The sequence below is a fragment of the Copadichromis virginalis genome, linkage group LG17, assembly GCF_057382275.1.
Source record: "Copadichromis virginalis isolate Kocher_CV1m ecotype Utaka linkage group LG17, C_Virginalis_male_GT1.1, whole genome shotgun sequence".
Lineage (NCBI taxonomy): Eukaryota > Metazoa > Chordata > Actinopteri > Cichliformes > Cichlidae > Copadichromis > Copadichromis virginalis.
The window spans coordinates 13,450,909-13,471,201 of NC_140634.1; the positions used below are offsets into that span (position 1 = coordinate 13,450,909).

At 41.4% G+C, this 20,293-nt stretch overlaps 1 protein-coding gene across 2 annotated transcripts in view; it reads left to right on the top strand.

Moving 5' to 3' along the window:
- The window catches only part of adcy1a (adenylate cyclase 1a), a 64,574-nt gene extending 47,626 nt beyond the window's left edge, over positions 1 to 16,948 (top strand). For both annotated transcript variants that reach the window (XM_085436321.1, XM_085436320.1), the window contains 5 exons: positions 8,582 to 8,728; positions 9,978 to 10,076; positions 10,431 to 10,545; positions 12,916 to 13,040; positions 14,311 to 16,948. In XM_085436321.1, coding sequence (XP_085292447.1) covers positions 8,582 to 8,728; positions 9,978 to 10,076; positions 10,431 to 10,545; positions 12,916 to 13,040; positions 14,311 to 14,640 — 816 coding nt within the window. In that variant the 3' untranslated portion in view covers positions 14,641 to 16,948. The remainder of the gene's footprint in view (positions 1 to 8,581; positions 8,729 to 9,977; positions 10,077 to 10,430; positions 10,546 to 12,915; positions 13,041 to 14,310) is intronic.
- The last annotated feature ends 3,345 nt before the right edge of the window (positions 16,949 to 20,293 follow it).

The following is a 20,293-nucleotide window of genomic DNA, read 5'->3' on the forward strand; positions in this document are numbered from 1 at the left end:
GAGTCTGTACAAGATGCCATTGTTATCTAGTCTTAACTTGCCCCACTCTCTGAACAAGCATTTTGTCTTAGGGTCAAATGTTCTTAGCTCTTTGGGCAGTGGTTTTGAATCGGTCTGTTTACACTGTAATACAGGGCTTATAACAGGATCAGACTTTTGCGCTTCATTAACCCTTTAAAGCCGGTCAGAGCGGACACGCTCTGTTTTGCGTAACTATTTTTAAATCCCGGTAGCTCTGCAACCACGTAATCTAGCGCAATAATTTTTTTTGCATATGAAACCGGAGGAGTTGTACTTTCATCTTATGCCATCAGCTTGTCCTAGGTCACAGTTTCCTTCCACATATAGCTTTGCAAAAACTGCATAAAAAACACTTGCGGCAACAAAAACATAATATTCCAGAAACACGCTTTGCCGAACCGATCAGCTGTTTGTAACACTTCCTACGTCCATCAGCGTGAACTATCACATGTCCGGCATGACCTGCCCGAAACCGGAAGTGACGTCATTTTGCGGAAATGTAGTTTTTTACCATCGTGGCCTTATGAGCCTACACTTGTGTTTTTAAAAGTTGTATTTGACTTTATGACTTTCTGTGTCGTTTCTGGGATGCTTAGGACTCATATTGCACTGCTGGAAATATTTTATTTTGATGCATATGCTGTTATTTTGCAAATTTGCACTATAATATATTTTTTCGTTTTTCCTGCAGTATATGAAAATTGGTGTATCTCAAAAATAAAACTATGAAGACACTCAAAATAAATTTCCTTTGGTGGGAAACTAGTTTGTGTAACTTTTTTGTATTTACAGTTTTGAGGGATAAGCCTCTTAAATTTCTCTAACTAGAAATATATGTTAAAAAAATCAAAAACGATTTTAAATTTTTTTGTAGTTTATTGCACTTTTTTGCAATTTATGTAATTACTATGCAGTTAATGCAGACATATTATTAAAATGTGGGCTATAATGGTTGTATTGATGTATAGCAACTTGAAATGCTCCAAAAAATGGCTCCACAGCATGTAAAAATATACTATAAGCTCTGGCGGACTTGGTTCTATGGTAGGTCTTAAAGGGTTAAGCTGTTCTTTTGGTATGGGTGTGAATGTTGCTTCTGCTGGCTCACCTTCTGCTGTGACTGACATTGCTGCAGCTGAGAGTGTCCATGTGGCAGGTGTGTTTTTCTGTGCCTCAATGGCCTGGATAGCAGCTGTGATAGTGTCCGGTGGCACTTCCTCAGAGCAGTCTCTCATTAAGGTTTCTACATCAAGTGGCATTCTTGATAAAGCATCTGCGTCACCGTTTCCCTTCCTTAATGGTGAAGTGAAAATCAGCGAGCTCAGCGACCCATCTTGATGTGGTGGCATTCAGTTTGGCTGTTGACAAAATGTACGTTAGCGGGTTGTTATCGCTATAGACAGTAAATGTTGGGGCATAGTACAAATAGTCTCTGAATTTGTCAGTGATAGCTCACTTCAATGCTAAAAATTCTAGTTTTCCTGCATGGAAGTGGTAGTTTTTTTCAGCCGCTGTTAGAGTACGGGAGCCATAAGCAATAACTCGCAGCTTACCATCTTGTCTCTGGTACAAAACGGCGCCTAGCCCTTTGTGTGAGGCGTCTGTGTGTACGATGAACGGCTGTGTGAAATCTGGGAACCCCAGCACTGGTGGGTGGAGCAAACAGTCTATTAGTTCCTCAAGCGCACGTTGATGCTGGTCAGTCCACACGATTTGTTTTGAGGAGGGCACAACTTGACTGGCTCTCTTTGGTCTTGCCCTTGGCCCTTTTGTGGTGTCTGAGTTCTCTGGGGTTTTGACAGCTTTTAACAGTTCATACAAACAACCTGCTTTTCTGGAGAAGTCTTTTATGTATTGTCTGTAGTAGGAGAGAAGGCCTAACATTTTTCTGAGCTGACCAACATTTTGTGGTTTTATACCTTTGAGTGCTTTGACTGCTTCAAAGTCTGCAGGATCCACTTTACTGCCCTCTGCAGACACTATTCTGCCCAAATAGCGCACCTCAGACTTAAACATGTCACACTTACTTGGCTTAAGCTTTATACCAAAGCCTCTCAATCTCTGGAGCACTTTTCTCACATCCTCCAAGTGATCTTTGAACGTTTTGCTGTAAACTAATGTGTCATCCAGATAAGGGATGCAGATGTTGTCGCGCAGCCCATCCAGGCACTCTTCCATACAGCGCTGAAATGCTGCAGGGGCATTCATAAGTCCAAAGGGGATGCGAATCCACTTATATAATCCCCAGGGGGTCACAAAAGCAGTGAGTGGACGACTTTCTTCTGACATGAACCTCTGGTGGTACGCTTTCCCCTGACCTAAAAGCGAAAACCAGGAGTTTCCACCCAAACTGTCCATAATGTCCGATTCAGGTCTCTGTAGTCTATGCACAGTCTTAAAGTACCATCTTCTTTTCTAACACAAACGACTGGTGAGGAATATGACGAGTCTGACTTTCAGACCCAGCCTTGTGCTATTAAATCATGCAGGTAACTTTTCATCTCTTGGTAGAGCGGCCGTGGCACAGATAGGTATGTGCGTTTGACTGGTTCGTTGTCTTTGAGTGAGATGGTCATTTTCAATACAGCCTATATCAGCGGTCCCCAACCCCCGGGCCTCGGACCGGTACCGGTCCATGAGTCGTTTGGTACCGAGCCGCGAGAGTTGAGGCTCAGGTGTGAAATATATGGTTTTCAGGGTTTTTATCAGTTTTCAGCGTTATTTTGTTATCGTTTTTATTGTTAACTCGGTTTTCCTTGGTCTTTTCATGTGTGTTGTGAATAAAACTTCTTTTTTTCGGTACCGCTACTAGTTTTATTTTGTTGTATTTATCCGCGACACCTTAAAGGCCGGTCCGTGAAAATATTGTCGGGTATAAACCGGTCAGTGGCGCAAAAAAGGTTGGGGACCGCTGGCCTGTATCATTGTCTGTTTTAGAGAAAGAATGGCATTCCTCTCTGAGCATCTGTTTCGCTAATACTCTCTGCTCTTCACCCAGGTGGCTAAGATCTACAGGTGGGTCCCACTCTTCAGTAGAGCTACTCTGGGCTTGTATATTTGTCTGGTTAACAGTAGCTACAGATGCGGCTTTTTCATACACCTGGGCAGGTAAAACAGCTGTAATAGTCTGAACCGAGCCAACTAATGTACGGCCTGGAATGACAATTTCATGGTCAGTGGGGTTAGAGACACCTAGTGTTATGACAGGTAAAGTACCCTTCTTAACTTTAACCAAAGTGTCAAAAAACTCAAGATCGTCTGGCCACTGAGGATTTAAGTCTGGCTCAAATATCATGACCTGGGGCCTGTTCTTCGTACGTCGCTCACTACATCCAAGATCAAATGACACATCCAAGATCAAATCATCGCCCTAACCGTGAGCTCGCTAATCCGGTTCTCCGAACACACCTTCCGTTGACGATTAGTACAGCTGGACGCAGTAATGTGAGATCACCGGGTGTCGTAAAAGGGGCTACGCGTCGATAGTAGAAACATTGATCGGCAACCCGCTGATTGGTCGGCGAAAATGTCGAAGGGGCGCGCTCGGTATTTTCCGGCAGCAGAGCAAGAACTCTTGAGTGAGGGATTTCAGGAGTTTCAGAGTTTAATTAAAACGCAAGGGAACACTGCAAAGGCTGCAAAAGCAAGGAGAGAGGGCTGGCAGAAAGTTGCTGACAAATTAAACTCGTAAGTAAGTTAATAATAACAATAATAATGGAGTGGATTGATATAGCGCTTTTCAAGGCACCCAAAGCGCTTTACGATACCACTATTCATTCACTCTCACATTCACACACTGGTGGAGGCAAGCTACGGTTGTAGCCACAGCTGCCCTGGGGCAGACTGACAGAAGCCAGGCTGCCATATCGCGCCATCGGCCCCTCTGGCCAACACCAGTAGGCGGTAGGGTAGATCTATCATATGACACTATATTGTCCAATATTATATGGCATTATATTATATTATAATATGTTATATTATATCCCCTTACACATTAGAGCCACAACAGGACCCACTAGAACATGGGAACAAGTAAAAGTGAAATATAAGAATATTCTACAGAATGGTAATATTTATCACTTATATTGCTTTTCGTCTCTTGGAAAGAGACCCTGGAATAATCTGTTAGTTTGTTCATAACAGCAACCAAGAAAAGGGCAGAGCAAAAAAAGACAGGTGGTGGTCCTGCACCCCCTCGTCAACAAGTTGGTTAAGTAAATAATACCCTCACGGGAATATCGATATCTCTCTATGAGCACACTGTCGCGCTGAGCTAAAGGATCCTGTCTGTCCCACAATATACGCTGAATTCTGAGGACTCTCCTTATCAATCTTGCACCTTCCGCAATGGGTGGCTCGCGTATACGGACAGGACATGGCTGCGACAGACTTCCCAAATCCACCTTCGCTTTTATAGCCGCAGTCTCTCATCTTGATTACACGAAGTAATTTACTATTACTACTCTGAAATATGAATTACATCTGTAATAATCACATACATGTAATAGAATGTTAATAGTACATTTCCCTTTTTAGGAAATGACCTGTATGTATCTGTGTGACATCAATAAAAGGATCAAGTGCTGCATTATCTTTAGTTACATTGATAATATTTATTTATGGTGAAACAGTGGTGGAATATCGCTGTTGCTTTCGTATACATGAAGCGGACATACCTGCGTGGCCGCGATCTAATCCTGTTTACATAAAGTAAGCCTGCTCCCGAGCAGGTTTACGCTTACGGATCTGTTGCTATGACAGCAAGTCCCAGATGTGCTTCGAAGAACCGAACGATCCAAGATCACGCGAAATCGTCAACATTCAAATCCGGCTAACTTACTTAGCGAGGTACGAAGAACGGGCCCCATGTCTTGTTTAAATGGCCCTGCTGCTATATGACCCTCAACATGCATGTGGCTTTGTTTAGGTACAGTAATACAGTCTTTCTTTGTCATCACTTTGTACTCGTCAACTGTATCTGCACTAACAGCCTGTATAAAAGCTTTCACCTTGTGTCTTTTGAGGCTGTGAAATGCTTTTCTCTGTGCTGTACAGTTTAGCTTGGTCAGTCTTATTCACAATGTATTCAATGATATTGTAACCTATAATAGGGCATCTGAGCTGAAAACCTTTCATTACCAACATGGGGATGGTCAATTTCTCAGTTTGTTCAGTTCCGGAAACAAGTTGGAAGGTTGTCTCAACCCACCCAAGATATGGCATGTCGGTCCCATTTCCTGTGGTCGGGGTGAGTTCAGATGTGTCCATAATATCGGCTACATCTCTTAGTTCTGTTTGTGGCAAATAGTCCTTTCTCCATTTCTCATCGATGATCGACACCTGTGAGCCTGAATCCCATAGAGCTTGAAGCCTGTGGCCGTCCAGGAGACACTCAACCAGACATTGCCTGCCCACCAGAGATGTGACTTTGTGAGGGGTGTTTACATGAGCTGGCGGCAGTGGTACCTGAACAGTCTCATTGTCTTTGTTAGTCTTTAAGCCAGTGCATTGTCTCTTATGTTGTCTCCAGTGTTGCTTCTGGCATGCTTTTGAACAATAAAGTGCGTTTTTACATGCTGAACACTGTCTCATGCCTGACTTTTCTTGTTTACAGTTGGAGCAATGTTGGGACTTGTGGATGATGGGCATGGTTAACACTCGTCCCTCGGTGGTAACCATTGCTGGTTTAAATGTTTCTCTTTATATGGTCTCATACCTCTGCTTCTACATCCAGCCTGAAAGTGTTCTCTACTCCCATAGAGGTAGCAGTGTGTGCAGCATTCGTTTCTTGTTCTTCTTGTCTTTCCTTTCTGCCTCATTGGCACAAGCCATATTTAACCTCTCTAACAGGAGTTCATCAGGTGTCTTAGAGTCTAACAGGAGTGGCTGCATATCTATCCTGACACTGTCACTCTGGAAGCCCGTGAGTATGGTGTGCAAACACATACGCTGGACTAAAGCTGGGTCGTATTTGAGTCCTGACTCTGACTCTTGGGAAGCAAATAAGACTTTCTGCTTTAGATCTAAAACTCTCATCAGGAAGCTTTGAGCAGTCTCTTTTGGGGTCTGTACTTCAGAGGCAAGTTGTTTATAGAGTTCGGTGGCGTTCTTCTCTTGGAAATGGGAGCGCAGGATGCAGCGTAGAGTCGTAAGGGTGAGTTGAGCTTTTCCCTCCAAATAGCTGCGTAGTTGTAGACCTGGCAAGATAGCTCTGATGACAGCATCTACAATGTCAAGCTCTGAGTAGCCTCTGCTCAGTCCATTTTCGATCTGGTGAGCAAGACTGGAAAATGTCAGTTTATCTTTTTGACCTGGTTCACCAATCTGGCCTGATATTTTGAAATCTTTCTGCCAGTAAGGGCTTGGTCGTTGGGGGGCACTTGACACAGATGAGTTAGGGACAGAGCGATTAGCTTGGGAGTGAGAACTAACCGCTGTGTTAACTGCATTAGCTGTCTCTGTTACCAGTGAGATTGCAGTGTTTAGTTGCTCTCTGTGCCCTGAATAACCCCTTCCATTTGCATTTGGTTCAGTCTCAACAATTGTCTCTTTCATTACTTCAGCAATCTTATCATTAAGCAACAACAGTTCTGACATTCCATCATCCTCAAGTACTGTTATACCTTCTCTCTCCATGTGTATTTGAATGTGTGTTAGCAGTGACAGTTTTTCTGCTAACATCTATTTTCTCTGCAATGCCAAGGAACTCGCAGATTGACACCAGTTGATCTTTGAGTGTGCATTTCACGCACAACCTCTTCTTGCAGCTCTTCCACCGAAGACATTGTGGCAGTAGGCAGGAAGAATGTTGTTTTTGCAGCCCCTGATGATCTCTGGCTAGCCTCAGGAAACATGTGCTAAAACACAGCTACCAGTGCGCCTCGATAGCAAACTTTCCTCACTGCAGTCTGCCTGGGTTGTAGGGCTGGGCTATATCATACCGTTCACGGTAATACCGGTGTAATTTTGGGCAACAATAGGAAAATATAATATCGCGATAGAATATGGGTAAAACGCACATGCGCAGTGCCTTTGTTTACATACGCACATGGCGGCGACGGAGAATGAGAAGAGTGAAAGTGGATCGTTAAATGAAACGGATGAACCAGAATTGATTTGTAAAAATGCTGCAACTTCAGTGGTGTGGAACTGGTTTGGCTTTCGTCCGTCAGATACACAACAAAGCACTATTTTTGGTAGCGCATGCTAGCGGGCCGTCGTTATTACCATGTTGTTTGGAAAATACGGCACACTTAAAATCAATCCTTTGATTTTTCTGAAAATCGACAGTGCCCCTTATAATCCCGTGTGCCTTATGTATGAATTCTGGTTGTGTTTACTGACCTCGAAATGATTTTATGTCGTACACGGCGCTCGAAAATCTGTCAAATGTTTTAGTACGACTTTGCTAAGCTACGAAGCCGCACCGCTTGATGGATTGTCGGAGCATTAGGGCTATATTAGGCAGGCGCCTCGTGGAGTGATACGTACTGTGCTTCAACATAATATTACCGTATTGTGTGTGTATAACCTCTTTTTAAGTTTTGTGGATATTATACATGGTTATGCTGAGGATATGTCGGCCAATTTCCACTGGAAATGCCTTTTGGTTAAACTGTCAGCAAGGAATTTGCACTGTTACATTTTTATATAACTTTAATGCACATAAAAAACAGCTGCTTGTTTAAGTGAAAATACATTGATGAGGTTTTTTGCACTAATAAAGTTGTGGAGTTGTAAAATATTTTGTCTAGTGTCAATTATATCGTCAGTTATATCATTATCGCAAATTTTCAAATGTATATCGTGATAAATATTTTTGGTCATATCGCCCTGCTCTACTGGGTTGTATGGGGGGATTTGGCTGGCTTGGACTACGATGTGCAGATGTGGACACCGGACATCTAAGCAGCTATCCCAGCGGTGCCTCCAAATGTTACACCCCTGAAAACAGGGGGGAAAAGAATCACGAGAGTGAATATGACTTGCGTCTCTCATGCAGTCGTTTATTGCAGTGCAAATAAACAGAAACGTTTCACGTTCTGTACTGCTTAATGTCACATGGTGGAAGAAAATCACTAAATAATAAACCAAAATACTAAAGTGCTTACTATATATGCCAGAACAGGTTTCCTGACAAAATGGCTGACAATAGCGGCGTTTTTAGCTCCTGCTGTTATCTTACTGGTCATTACACAGTACCTAACTGGGGCTCAAAACCGCCATGTATATGTGCACAAAACTGTAATATAATGCTTCTAATGCTTACAAAACAATGAAGGATTACCTCTTAAATATCTTAACAGTGTACACATTGGAAATATATCAACCTTTAAACACTTTTACCTGAAAACAGGGGGAAAAGAATCACTATGGACATCAGGATGAAGCATGTTTATTTGTTGGGGTTGTGATGGCACTGGGTCACTGCTATTTAATACTGACAACAGTCTTGCTCAAAGATTCAGTAAGCTAGCACAATCTTCCATATGCAAATATTTTTTCTTCTTTGGTAGTATGGGTTGTTGAATTGTTTTTATTGAATTGTTCTACCCTGCAGGATCTGTACTATCAGTCGTACGCTCAGGTCGGAGTGTTGTTCGCCTCTATTGCCAACTTTAATGATTTCTACATCGAGCTGGATGGAAACAACATGGGAGTTGAGTGTCTGAGGCTGCTCAATGAGATCATCGCTGACTTTGATGAGGTGACTGAAATAGTTTGTTCCATCAGATCATCCATAAATCTGCAGCATTTTATATGTTTTTCGTGTAGTGAATCTTCTGGCCAGCAGTGCAATTTTCAGAGATGATATGGCTATGACCAAGGGAAAATACTGTTTATTTATGGAATATAAAAAGCAATGGTGGCAGCTGGGAAAATAAGGAATTACTTACAGATGATTTTTGGCTAACTTGAATCTATAATCAGCTGCACAAAGCATTCCTTTACTCAAACATGCCAAACAAGTCCATTTTAAATTGTATTCAGATTTGTTTGTCACTTTTAATATACACTCACACTCACCACTTTATTAGGTATACCTGTTTAGCTGCTTGTTAATGACTGATATCTAATCAATAAATCATATGGCAACAACGCAGTGCATTTAGGTGTGTAGAGATTGTCAAGACAACCTGTTGAACTTCTAACTGAGTATCAGAATGGGGAAGAAAGGTCTTTTAATTCACTTAGAATATGTTGGTGCCAGACCAGTCTAAGTATTTTCAGAAACTGGGGTTTTCCCTCACAACCATCTGTAAGATTCACAGAGAATGGTTTGGAAAAAGAGAGAGTTTCCTTGAGGTTACAAGGCAGTTAGAACTGTCTTGTAGATGTCAGAGGAGAACCAGACTGCTTTGAACAGAAAAGAAGGCAACAATAATTCAAATAACCATTCACTGCAAGTAATACAGAAGAGCATCTCTGAACAGAGATAATGTGAAACCTTGACGCAGAAGACCGCACCAGGTGCCACTCCTGTCAGCTAATGAGAGCAACCTGAGGCTACTTTCACAGGGGCTCACTAAAATTGGACCACAGAAGACATCGTCTTCTCTGATGAATCTCAGTTTCTGCTGTGACGTTCATATGGTAGGGTCAGAAAATAACACTAAATCATGGATCCATCCTGCCTTGTAATGTATCTGGTTGGTTGTGGGGATGTAATGTAATGATGTGGGTGATATATTCCTGACATACTTTGGGCCCCCTTACTACCAACTAAGCATAATTTAAACACCACAGCCTACCTGAGTGGAAGCTCAGGTAGTGTAGCGTAGTGTTCAGATCATCTCAAATGGGTTTCTTGAACTTGAAAATGAGTCACTGCAATCAAATGGCTCTAAGAATGTGCAACCAACAAATCAGCAGAAAATTTGATTTGAATTTTCTTGTTGTGGTAATCTGTTTCTCCTGTTTTTGTCCAATTTTTCCTTCTTTTTCCCCACTTCCAGCTGATGGATAAAGAGTGCTACAGGGACATTGAGAAAATTAAGACCATTGGCAGTACATACATGGCTGCAGTTGGGCTGGTTCCTACAACTGCTTCAAAGGTAGACCTCTACTAATTATATTTATCTCCTGAATAAGGTTTTTGTACTTGTTTGCAGTGTATTTGCACATTTGAAAACTGTTCTGGGTGTCCAGGGTACTGTTGAGAGGCCTAGCCTTTCCAAGTTTGTGTTCTCTGAGTGCTGATCTTTTAAACACTGCCACATTTCACACCACAAAATCCTCTGTGGGGGATTACTGGTATCTGTGGTTTCAGCATATTCTGCTTTCATAAAGTGCATTTAAAGCCACATGTTACCACATCAGGGAAACAGAAATGGAGGGTAATATTGCTTCTTACTTCAGGTTTATTTCTGCATTAATATGTCACATATGTGTCTTCCTCTGATTTTCAGGTGAAAAAGTCCATCACCTCACATTTATGCACCGTGTCAGATTTTGCCATCGAGATGTTTGATGTCCTGGATGCTATCAACTACCAGTCTTACAATGACTTTGTCCTCAGAGTAGGTGAGTGAAGAGATACACATACACACTCTATGGCCTATAAATATGGATGTCAGAACTTCTGGCCTATTGCACTGGACACCGTGAACACTCGGTGCCGCTAAGCTTGGAAATGGAGGAAATGCATCACAGAAAGAACGTTCCCCACAGGAAGCTCGTCACAGCGAGACCTGAAGTTCTGGGTTCCATTGTGTTGGGTATCCTGTGGGGAGCCTGCAGCTAGAGCCCTTGTTTAATCCCAGTGAAACCTGGTGTACACAGTGCCATCCTGTCTGCAGCCTAGGTGGCTCCACATGTAGAAACTGCCTCTGTTTGTGTGCTTGGATGGACTTACTCTGCAGAAATGCAACTTTTGGTAATTTTTGCAATTCTGGATTTCCAAAAAGGAAAGAAACCAAAGTTAGAACTTCAATATGCGCCATGTTTCTGTCTATCACTGAAGTCCTTGGGAAATACTTACATAGATGATGCAATATACTGATGCAAAAAATGTCTTGCAAACATGTATTATCATAGTTTTAAAAATGATATTGATATAAATGATGTCAAATTCTTGCAGTCATTTTTTACTATCATAAGTATACTAAACACTTCATTAAAGTTGCATTTGCATAACATTAATATTATATGGAAATGACAGATAGACCAAGCCCATTGGTCCCTGTTGGATTAAACTATTGCTTTGCGTGTGAGTTTAAACATGTGAAATTACAAGAAGCCATGTCTGATAGATTTGTGCAGTACTTTATGGGGTATAAAATATGATGCTCTTTTAGAACAGTGCTAAAAATGTTTAGTGTATCAGAATGACAGTGTGTCTGTTAATGTGCATGTATGATTGTGTAATTTCCTAACAGCCTTGCACTACATGTTTTCTGTGACACTAAGAGTGTACACAAAGTTTTTCTGAGAACTGTCATCTATACTCAGTACTCTTTAGATGCTAATATTAAGTGCAGTGAGATTTAATTGCATGTATTGTGTTTTAATAATCACACAAATCAGTAAACTACAGTTACAATAAGAGAAGAAGTAGCATAAAAACATCTATCGTTGCTATGGCATTTTTACTATTGCTTACTGTGTGCAATAGAATATTATGGTAACACACCAGAACTGGGAATCAGTGAACCTGTTATCACTCATTCCCATTCTTCATACCCTCCTTTGCAGTGTTACTGGGAAAAGAAACACTGTGTATGCCAAATGCATCCTCTGGAAATGTTATCTTTGGCTTGCAACAATGCTTTTCTTCTTACTGCAGCAGCAGCAGCAGCATGTTATACTGCTGGTAAAATGTTTCTCTTAGCACTAACATAAATAAACAGATCATTTGCCATAGTTTCCTAAAATATTTCCAATTGCTAATAATTAACCTGAAATGCTCTTTCTGAAGAGCACGAGTAAGACACTGATTTTTGTAGGAGTTTGAATATTGTTTTGAAAACTTTAAAGTGATTCAGGACATGAGTACAATCAGAGAAAAACTATTACATGCCACTTTTATTCTGACGTAAAGAAAATGGTCTCTTGGAAATTCAAATCAGTTTTACTTACAGAACACCAAATCGTCGTCATAGTCACATCAAGATGCTTTATGTTATAATGTGAAGATCCTACAATAATACAGAGAAACCCCAACAATCAGATGCTCCCCTACGAACAACCACTTGGCAATAATGGGAAGGAAAGACTGCCTCAATCTTCCTCCCGGGAGCTGGTTCCATAGTAGAGGAGCCTGAGAGCTGAAGGCTCTACCTCCCATGGTACTCCTACCATAAGTATCAGGCCACTGCTTATTTAACATAAGAAGTGGCCATATTATTCAACCCCTTGTATGTAAGAAGACATTAAGTTTCATTCTGGATTTAACAGGCAGCCAATGAAGAGAAGCCAGTATAGGATATATGCTCTTTCTTTCGCATTTTGGATCAACTGAAGGCTTTTTAGGGAGTTTTTACAACAGCCTAATAATAATGAATTACAATATACTCCAGTTTAAAATTAATGACTGGTCCAGACAGGAATTAAATGAGGAATATGATCAAAACTTTTTCTTCACATCTGCTGTTCATAAAGGAAAAGTTAAAAGATATGCCACCAGCTGCTGAAAAACGCTGGGTAAGTCTAGCTGTTTGGTGTATGTTAGTGGAAAGAGAAATGAATCCTATCACTAACCAACACTCAGCAATTACTTTGTAATTCTCATTTCTTAGTGCTGCACTGCTTAAATTTGTAATTCCAGTAGAAGCTCGACATGTTTGTTATAATTATATGAAAGCACATGAAAACTATATTTGAAAATAAGTAGCACACATATGTAATATGCATGTGTGACCCAGACATTATATGTTTTGTTCATGTTAACACCAGGCATCAATGTGGGCCCAGTGGTGGCAGGAGTGATTGGAGCCCGGAGGCCACAGTATGACATCTGGGGAAACACAGTGAATGTAGCCAGCAGGATGGACAGCACTGGAGTACAAGGAAAGATACAGGTACAGCTCGTCAGTCCACATGTATGTCTTCTCTGTTACCTATCCTTCTTCTTTCTATTCCCAAATGTAACAATGTACAGATCTCACTAAGATTACAAGCTGCTGCTGTGTTATGAAAATACATGCAACGCAGATCAATATTGCAGTCATAGAATAAAAAATAAAAAATAAAAACAGCATAAAGGTGTCCAGCTAAGATATTTAGAGTGCTATTTGAAATAAAAAGTTAGCGGTTTTGGGGTAACTTTTCCCTGAGTTGGGTGGTTTTTGCTGGACATATCTGAATATTAAGGATGTTCCTTGAAAGCACTTGCATAGACTCATAAAATAATCTCTCCCAGTCATCACCTAAGACCCTCCCGAAGTGTGTAGTGGTGTATTTACCTGTGGAGACTGTGGCCCCTGAGGGTTATTTTTATACATTTAAGGCTTTCCTGGGGTGCTTTCTTTGGGCAGTGAGTGTGCTGCCTGTAGCTAATAACAGCAGCTGGTGCCACTTTAAATGCAGTGACCAGTGACCAAGCACTGCTGTCTCTTTTGCGCTCTGTAAGTAAAGCACATGTTTCACTGATGGAGACTCAGTGAAGCACAGTAATACTACACCACACCACACATGTGGAGGTGTGGGCGTGTCTATGCTGTGCCGTAAAACAAGATATTGATGATATGCTCAGAGTGAACCTGCTCTGATCTGTGAAAAGCACAGAGTACCAGTGGTGGCAGTTCTGGTAGTCTGTTGCCACTAGGGCTTCAGAGTGTCAGGCAGTGGGCACAGAGCTCACTGGAGGGCATTGGGCCCTTAGGTCACCCTCATGAAGTCTGTTTCTGAGTGTTTGGTCAGAGACATTCACACCAGTGGCCGGCTGGAGGGCATTGTGCAGCTCTAACAGTCCTCGTGCTGTTCTTCCTTGCACAAGGGATGGGTTAAGGACCTTCTGTGTGATTCCTCGCTACCATACAAAATAAATATTTTTATTACATTTTCTAATATTAAAAAAAATATACTAGAATAAGAAGATTACCGATAGTTCCTCCTTCTGTAAGACCCACTTTTATCTTTTCTTTTTGTGTTCAGGTACAGATGTAATTCTTTGCCCACATAAAATTTTTATTTGTCTTTTTTAAAAAGCATATTATTGTTGCTTCATTGTTTGCAAACTCCTTATATATTTACTTGTGCAATCTCTTGTTCATTTTTGTCATGTCGTAGGTGTGTCATGGTAAAATATTTGGTCATAAAGCTCATCAAACGTCTGTGTGCCTCCACCAGGTAACAGAGGACGTCTATCGCCTCATCACCAATTACTACAATTTTGTGTGCCGTGGCCAGGTCAGTGTGAAGGGCAAAGGTCAGATGCTTACATACTTCCTGGAGGGACGCAGACAAGGCAGCAGGCCATCTCAAACCCAGCAACAGCCTGGCAACGGTGAACGCCGTGCCAGTGCATTCGCCCACGGCAGTGTGTGCACCAGGCTTAGCCCCGCCCCAACGGTGACCACCTACGCCGCTATGAGGACCCCAAGCCCAAGTGTGGCTAAACCAACCACATCCACCAGCACCACCAGGTACCTGCCCTCTGTTCCCACTGCAGTGGTGTGAAGGGCACTGTCTCCATCGTGACTACGAAAAAATAAGAATGTAAGAGTGGAGGTGGGTGAGTAACACAGATGGCTGTAGCAGAGAAAGGCTATTTAAAGAGGAAAGGTTGTTCTCCACTCTTCTTCTTCTGTCTGTGGAAGACAGGGAGGCGAGACACTGATCATCCAATGGGAAGCCTGGATTTGGGCCTAAAGCCTGGAACCTGAGGTGTCCTCGATCAGACTGTCCCTCCACATTCAAACCCTGTTTGTTGTTTCACACAGCGGGATGTCATGAACAGGATACAGGATGCCACGTTGCTCTGTCATCAATCAAAGGCCAAGGATGTCTCCAGGATTTCATAACTGCCAAAAAACTGGATCCACCACTACGATAAACTAAATAAGCATAAAAATAAAAACACATCGCAATGCACAATTGAAAGTGTAGCACACAAACCTGTCACAACAACTGTGTCCCGAAATCTAAGAACGTTAGCTGACTCTTTTCTCCCCGTCTAAAACCAAAACAGTGCTGTTGCCTTAGCGACCACTCTTCACAATGAGATTTTTGCCATTTTTTTTGTTGCCTTTTAGATTGATTTATCAGATTAATTCATTTTAGGGGCATCATTGTCCTAGAGACAACAGTGTTTAAAGCGGTTGAAGCCAATTGTGGAATTTTAGATGGCAGTTAATGACATGAACTTGCCAAAATACAACAAGGCGTTGCCTTTGACCATTTGTGGGTGGTTGATGCTGTATGCTTCATTTCTGCCCCTTCGCTGAACCCCTCGTACACGAGGCAAGCTCTTGATTCAGTGAGCCGAGCTGCTCAGCGTCTTTAAGTGCATGATGCCACTGCTGCATTTCAGTCATGTGTGCTGTCTGTTTCCCTGTGATGCTTGACTTCCAGATTCTTCCTTGTCAAAGTGTAGCAATAAAGCAGTTTGTCTCCTATCTCAGCCTATTCACTCCTTGCATGCTGTAGCCAGCTGGATCCTACTTTGACCTGATAGTGTTTGTAGCCAATAGAGTGTGCATAGCTAGCCACACCAGTCTGTATCTGTGGAGTTGAAGCATGAATTAGAAAACCTATTTTTAGTATTGTGCGAGTGTGATTCCTTCTTCCTCAATGAATTATATTTAAAAAAAGAGAACTTTTTTCTGTGTGCTTGTTTACAAAGAAATATTTTCTAGTGTTGAAAAATATTCTGTTCTACTATTTTTATGAACTCGAAGCTGCTTTGGAAAGGGCGGAAAAAAAGAAACCTTCTGTTTATGAGGAGATTCCCACAAACCTCTGTGTCTGGATTCCTCATGCAAACCCAGATGATTTATTTTACGGTATAGCATGCTACTCACAGTATGGCTTACCACAGCCATTAACTTTCCTCTAATCTGTATGAGCATGCACTGCCTGGAAGCCTGCAGATCAAACATGCATGCTTTGATGAAGCACTAATGCAGGCGGAGCAGCGGACACACGTTGACTGTGTTTTATTATAGTCCTCATGCATGCGCTAAAGGTAGCGGTCCTCTTGAATGTAAGGTGCTTAATTGACCCGTGTCTTCTTCATGAGCTTGGTGTGCAAACCTTTTTGAGGACATATTCAGGATAGATAGACTTCAGGCCTGGGGGGAGAGGTTCCTCCTCCTCCTCCCTGCTCCTGCTGTAATCAACAGGTAGCTGATTTTCTAATGTGCCAACCTATTTTCATAAACATATCAGACTTTTTCGTGTTGAGCTGTAGCACAACTGAATGCGTTGCTACGGTTATTGTGGATTTTCTTTTGTTGGATGCCTGTATTTTTACTGTTCGAGCTGATTGAGTTTTGTTACTCAAAACGATGGCAAGTGTCGATTTTGATCAGATTTATTTGGAACCTGACGGAAATTACGTTGGACTTATCATATTTAAAATAGATTTTAAATCTATATGGTAGCTTGAGTGCTTAATTTAAGTTTATAAAAGGTTTAAAATGAGGATTTTTTATACACTTGCTTTAAACAATTAATTGAAAGTTGATGAAAAGGAATTGTGTACAATATTTTTCCTGTAAATTGGATATTTTCATACTGTATGATACGGGTTTCAATTGTTATATGTAGGTATTACTAGCTATTATTGTACATTGTAGAGATATATTATGGATGATACAATATTTGTCAAGTTCTTTTGTTGAAGATGTATTTATTGAGATGTTTTATGTGAATGTAAATTTTGGTAAAGAAAATATTTTATACTAAAATATAAGTGTTTGCACTGCAATTATATCGACGTACCATGATTATGAAGAATAAAGCCAGTGGAGATGTGTCTCCTGGACTAAGAACTCTCATTCTGTGCTTATTTTGAACAAACACAGACAGAAATGCACATACAGAGTGCATATGGAGAGGACATGAAATTTAGTTAAACAGTTACGTAACGCTAGAAAAACAGAGTAGCTCATGTAAGAAGTTGGAGCAACATCGGGGTCAGTGGCAGTTTGACTCCTCTGGTGCTGCTCAGCATTGGCGACCTCGCGCTGATGACATAAACACGTCTGCTCTAGTAAAAACATGTCAAAGGAGTTAAGTGTGTGGGTGTGCGTACAATATGCCTTAAGTTTATTGCTCATAACAGTTTAAATGCAACAGATACACATAATAAGGGTCTATTTTTTGGTTTGTTTTGCAGAAACTACACTGCAGGGGTTTTTTTTATGTTGTATCAAATCATAAGACATCTTAAGCAAACATCTAGAAACGAGTGTCACAACTCAACAATCTTCAAGCATTCACTAGACCAGGTATTTGCATATAAGGAAACACCAGTCAAATGTGATAAGGATCCACAAATCTACTAAACACAGTCCACAATCCACAATGTATATTTTGTCTTGTCCCCATCCCCTCACCCCTAACCGGTCGCAGCAGATGGCCGCCCCTCACTGAGCCTGGTTCTGCCAGAGGTTTCTTCCTGTTAAAAGGGAGTTTTTTTCTTCCCACTGTGGCCAAATGCTGGCTCTTAGGCCGTGAGATGACTGTTGTTGTAATTTGGTGCTGTATAAATAAAGTTCTATTTGAATTAAACACTGAAAGAGACCTAAAGCTAAAGAACGATGAAATACTTTTAGTTTTTTATACTTTGATGTACTTTTCTCCCATGCTGAAGCAGAAGCTTTGATGGTTTGTAGAACATAGAAAGCTGTGATGTTAAAACTAAAATGAACAATCAGCACACATACATGGTTGAGAGGACAATTTCAGTGGGTCAGATTAGGCTGAAACTACTTCTGTTTTTTTGTTTTTCTTTTTGGGCCAGGTTGTAAATATACTATAAAGTTGGATATTAGGATTACACGTGGGAGTCTAGTGGGATTAAGAGCAATCTTTTTAAATATTTTGCACTGCTTTCATTTTTTCATTCCCCAGAGGTTACCAATTCATGGAAACTCAAATTCCCCACCCACCCTTAGGCAGGACTTGGCAAATGTGGGGAGGAAGAAAGCTTTAACAGGAAACATTCACAGTGCTTAGGGCACTCCTCCTGCTTAGGGCAGTTAAAGTTTTTTGCTTATGAGAAAAAATGTAAGTTTCTCATGATTTTTACATATAAAAGGACCTCAGTGGGTATTCGTTTGTGTCTTTTCCCACCCTCACCCACCTCACCCCACCCCACCGAAGGCTTTGGTGAGAGAAAAGGAATGTTTCAACTCCTGTCACAGGAAGACCCGACCTCTAAACATTCATCAGTGCTGTGAAAATGTGTGTGTGTGTGTGTTTACCACTGGTGTGGAAATGCCATGGCATTGCGGAGCATCCTGCGTGACAGGTTGTCATGGCAACACGACAAGAATACACGCTGACATGTAACCAAGGTTGTGTTTTTCAGCGGGTAAATGATAAACCAGTAACCCCCACCCTCGTTCTTCTTCTATTAGCTTTGTGATCTGTGCTGATTGTGTGCAATCACCACAGAGGATGTCAATATTCCACTTGTTGATAACCGAAAAATTTACAACTCTGCGTGTGTGTGTGTGTGTTTACCACCTGATGGAATCTCCAATATGATCAAAGACGCCCGGTCAGGAGTGCCAAGGTAAACACTTACACACAGCGAGATAAGCGACGGAAATGGTCTTTTTTGGACCTCATTTACAGCTGTGGTGTAGTGGAACGGCCGTCTATCTGCAGCCTGAATCAGACACTGCAGAGCTGAGATGATGACGGCAATGAGGCTGACCGAGACACTTTGAAGGGTTATGGATAGTTTTACTACACTGCTTACTCAATGACTCTGTGTGTCATAGAATCACTTACTGTAAATGTTGCTGTCATTTCAACACTGGAGCGTAGGAGGAAAAACACAACCTGACTGCCAAAACAGCGTTTGTGTGTATTAACTGCATAGATGTATGCAACATTTTAACCCCTCTAAGGATGATCGGATAGTGTCATCACCCTGCTGGGGGTGGACTCTCAAGTTTGTGAGTGTGATAACTCAAGGATGAGGCGCTTTAGGATTTTCAAAATGATACCAGCTGCATCTACTAGAAGGCTGAGTGGCCGTCAGCATTGTTATACTAACTTGCAGACATATTTGTATTTGTCTACAAATGTCGGTAACTACAGTTTGTATGGGAGTCAGACCAAACAAAGTGATGAACTAGCAGCTCGGCATCAAACATGGATTGCATTGGCCACATCCACCCAAGAACCTAACTAGTCTAAGGCTGTTAAAGAGAAATTTAAGGTATAGTAGTGCTGTTAGATCAAAAATATAATACACTAAGACATATGAAATCATCATTAGAAGAAAAACAACACTGTAAACACACAACATTGTTGGAGAGGAGTTGCTCTATACAATGGTCCCTCGCTATAATGCGGTTCACCTTTGGCAGCCTTGCTGTTTGTTTGTTTTTTTACAGCACATTGTGTTCTGCGTCCTGATTGGCTCTAGACCACTGTCAATCAATCTCGTGCCGTGTCTCCTGTACAGTACATGATGCATTCAGCGTGTCAAATTTACATAAATCTATGATCGCTAGCAGTGTGTGACTCTGAGGTGCTGTACGTTTACGTACATGTATGTTTGTAAGTTTTCTCCCCAACAAACACAACAAAATGTTGATGAAACGTTTTGCACTGTCAAAAGCAACCGCGGGTGCCTTTGGTTTCATTCTATAATACTGGACTTAATTTTCTACAAAGGTTTGAAATTTGAGAGTGTTTAAACAAGAGAGAAAAGTGTGGAAATGCTCATGCCTGTCTGAGAAAAGTGTATAAAGTGTGTAGTGAGTGGCTTTACAGCCTTAAACATCTATAATAATTGTAAAAAATAAAGTTGGCTACTTTGCGGATTTCACCTATCGCGGGTTATTTTCGGAACGCAACTCCAGCGATTAACGAGGGACCACTGTATCTCAATCTTGATGTCTTATTCGTGACTTGGGTAAGAGCAACACTTACACTCTTGCTACTACTCTTCCATCACACAACACCCTGACACTCATCTCTATCCATTCCACCCGGCCTCCACTCTGTTCTCCACCTTATGTTTTATACACTCTCTTTTTTTTTCAATGGTTGACCCCAGGTATTTAAACTCATCTACCTTAACTATCTCTACTAGCTGCATCCTCACCTTTCCAACTGCCTTATTAACATTCACACACATGTATTC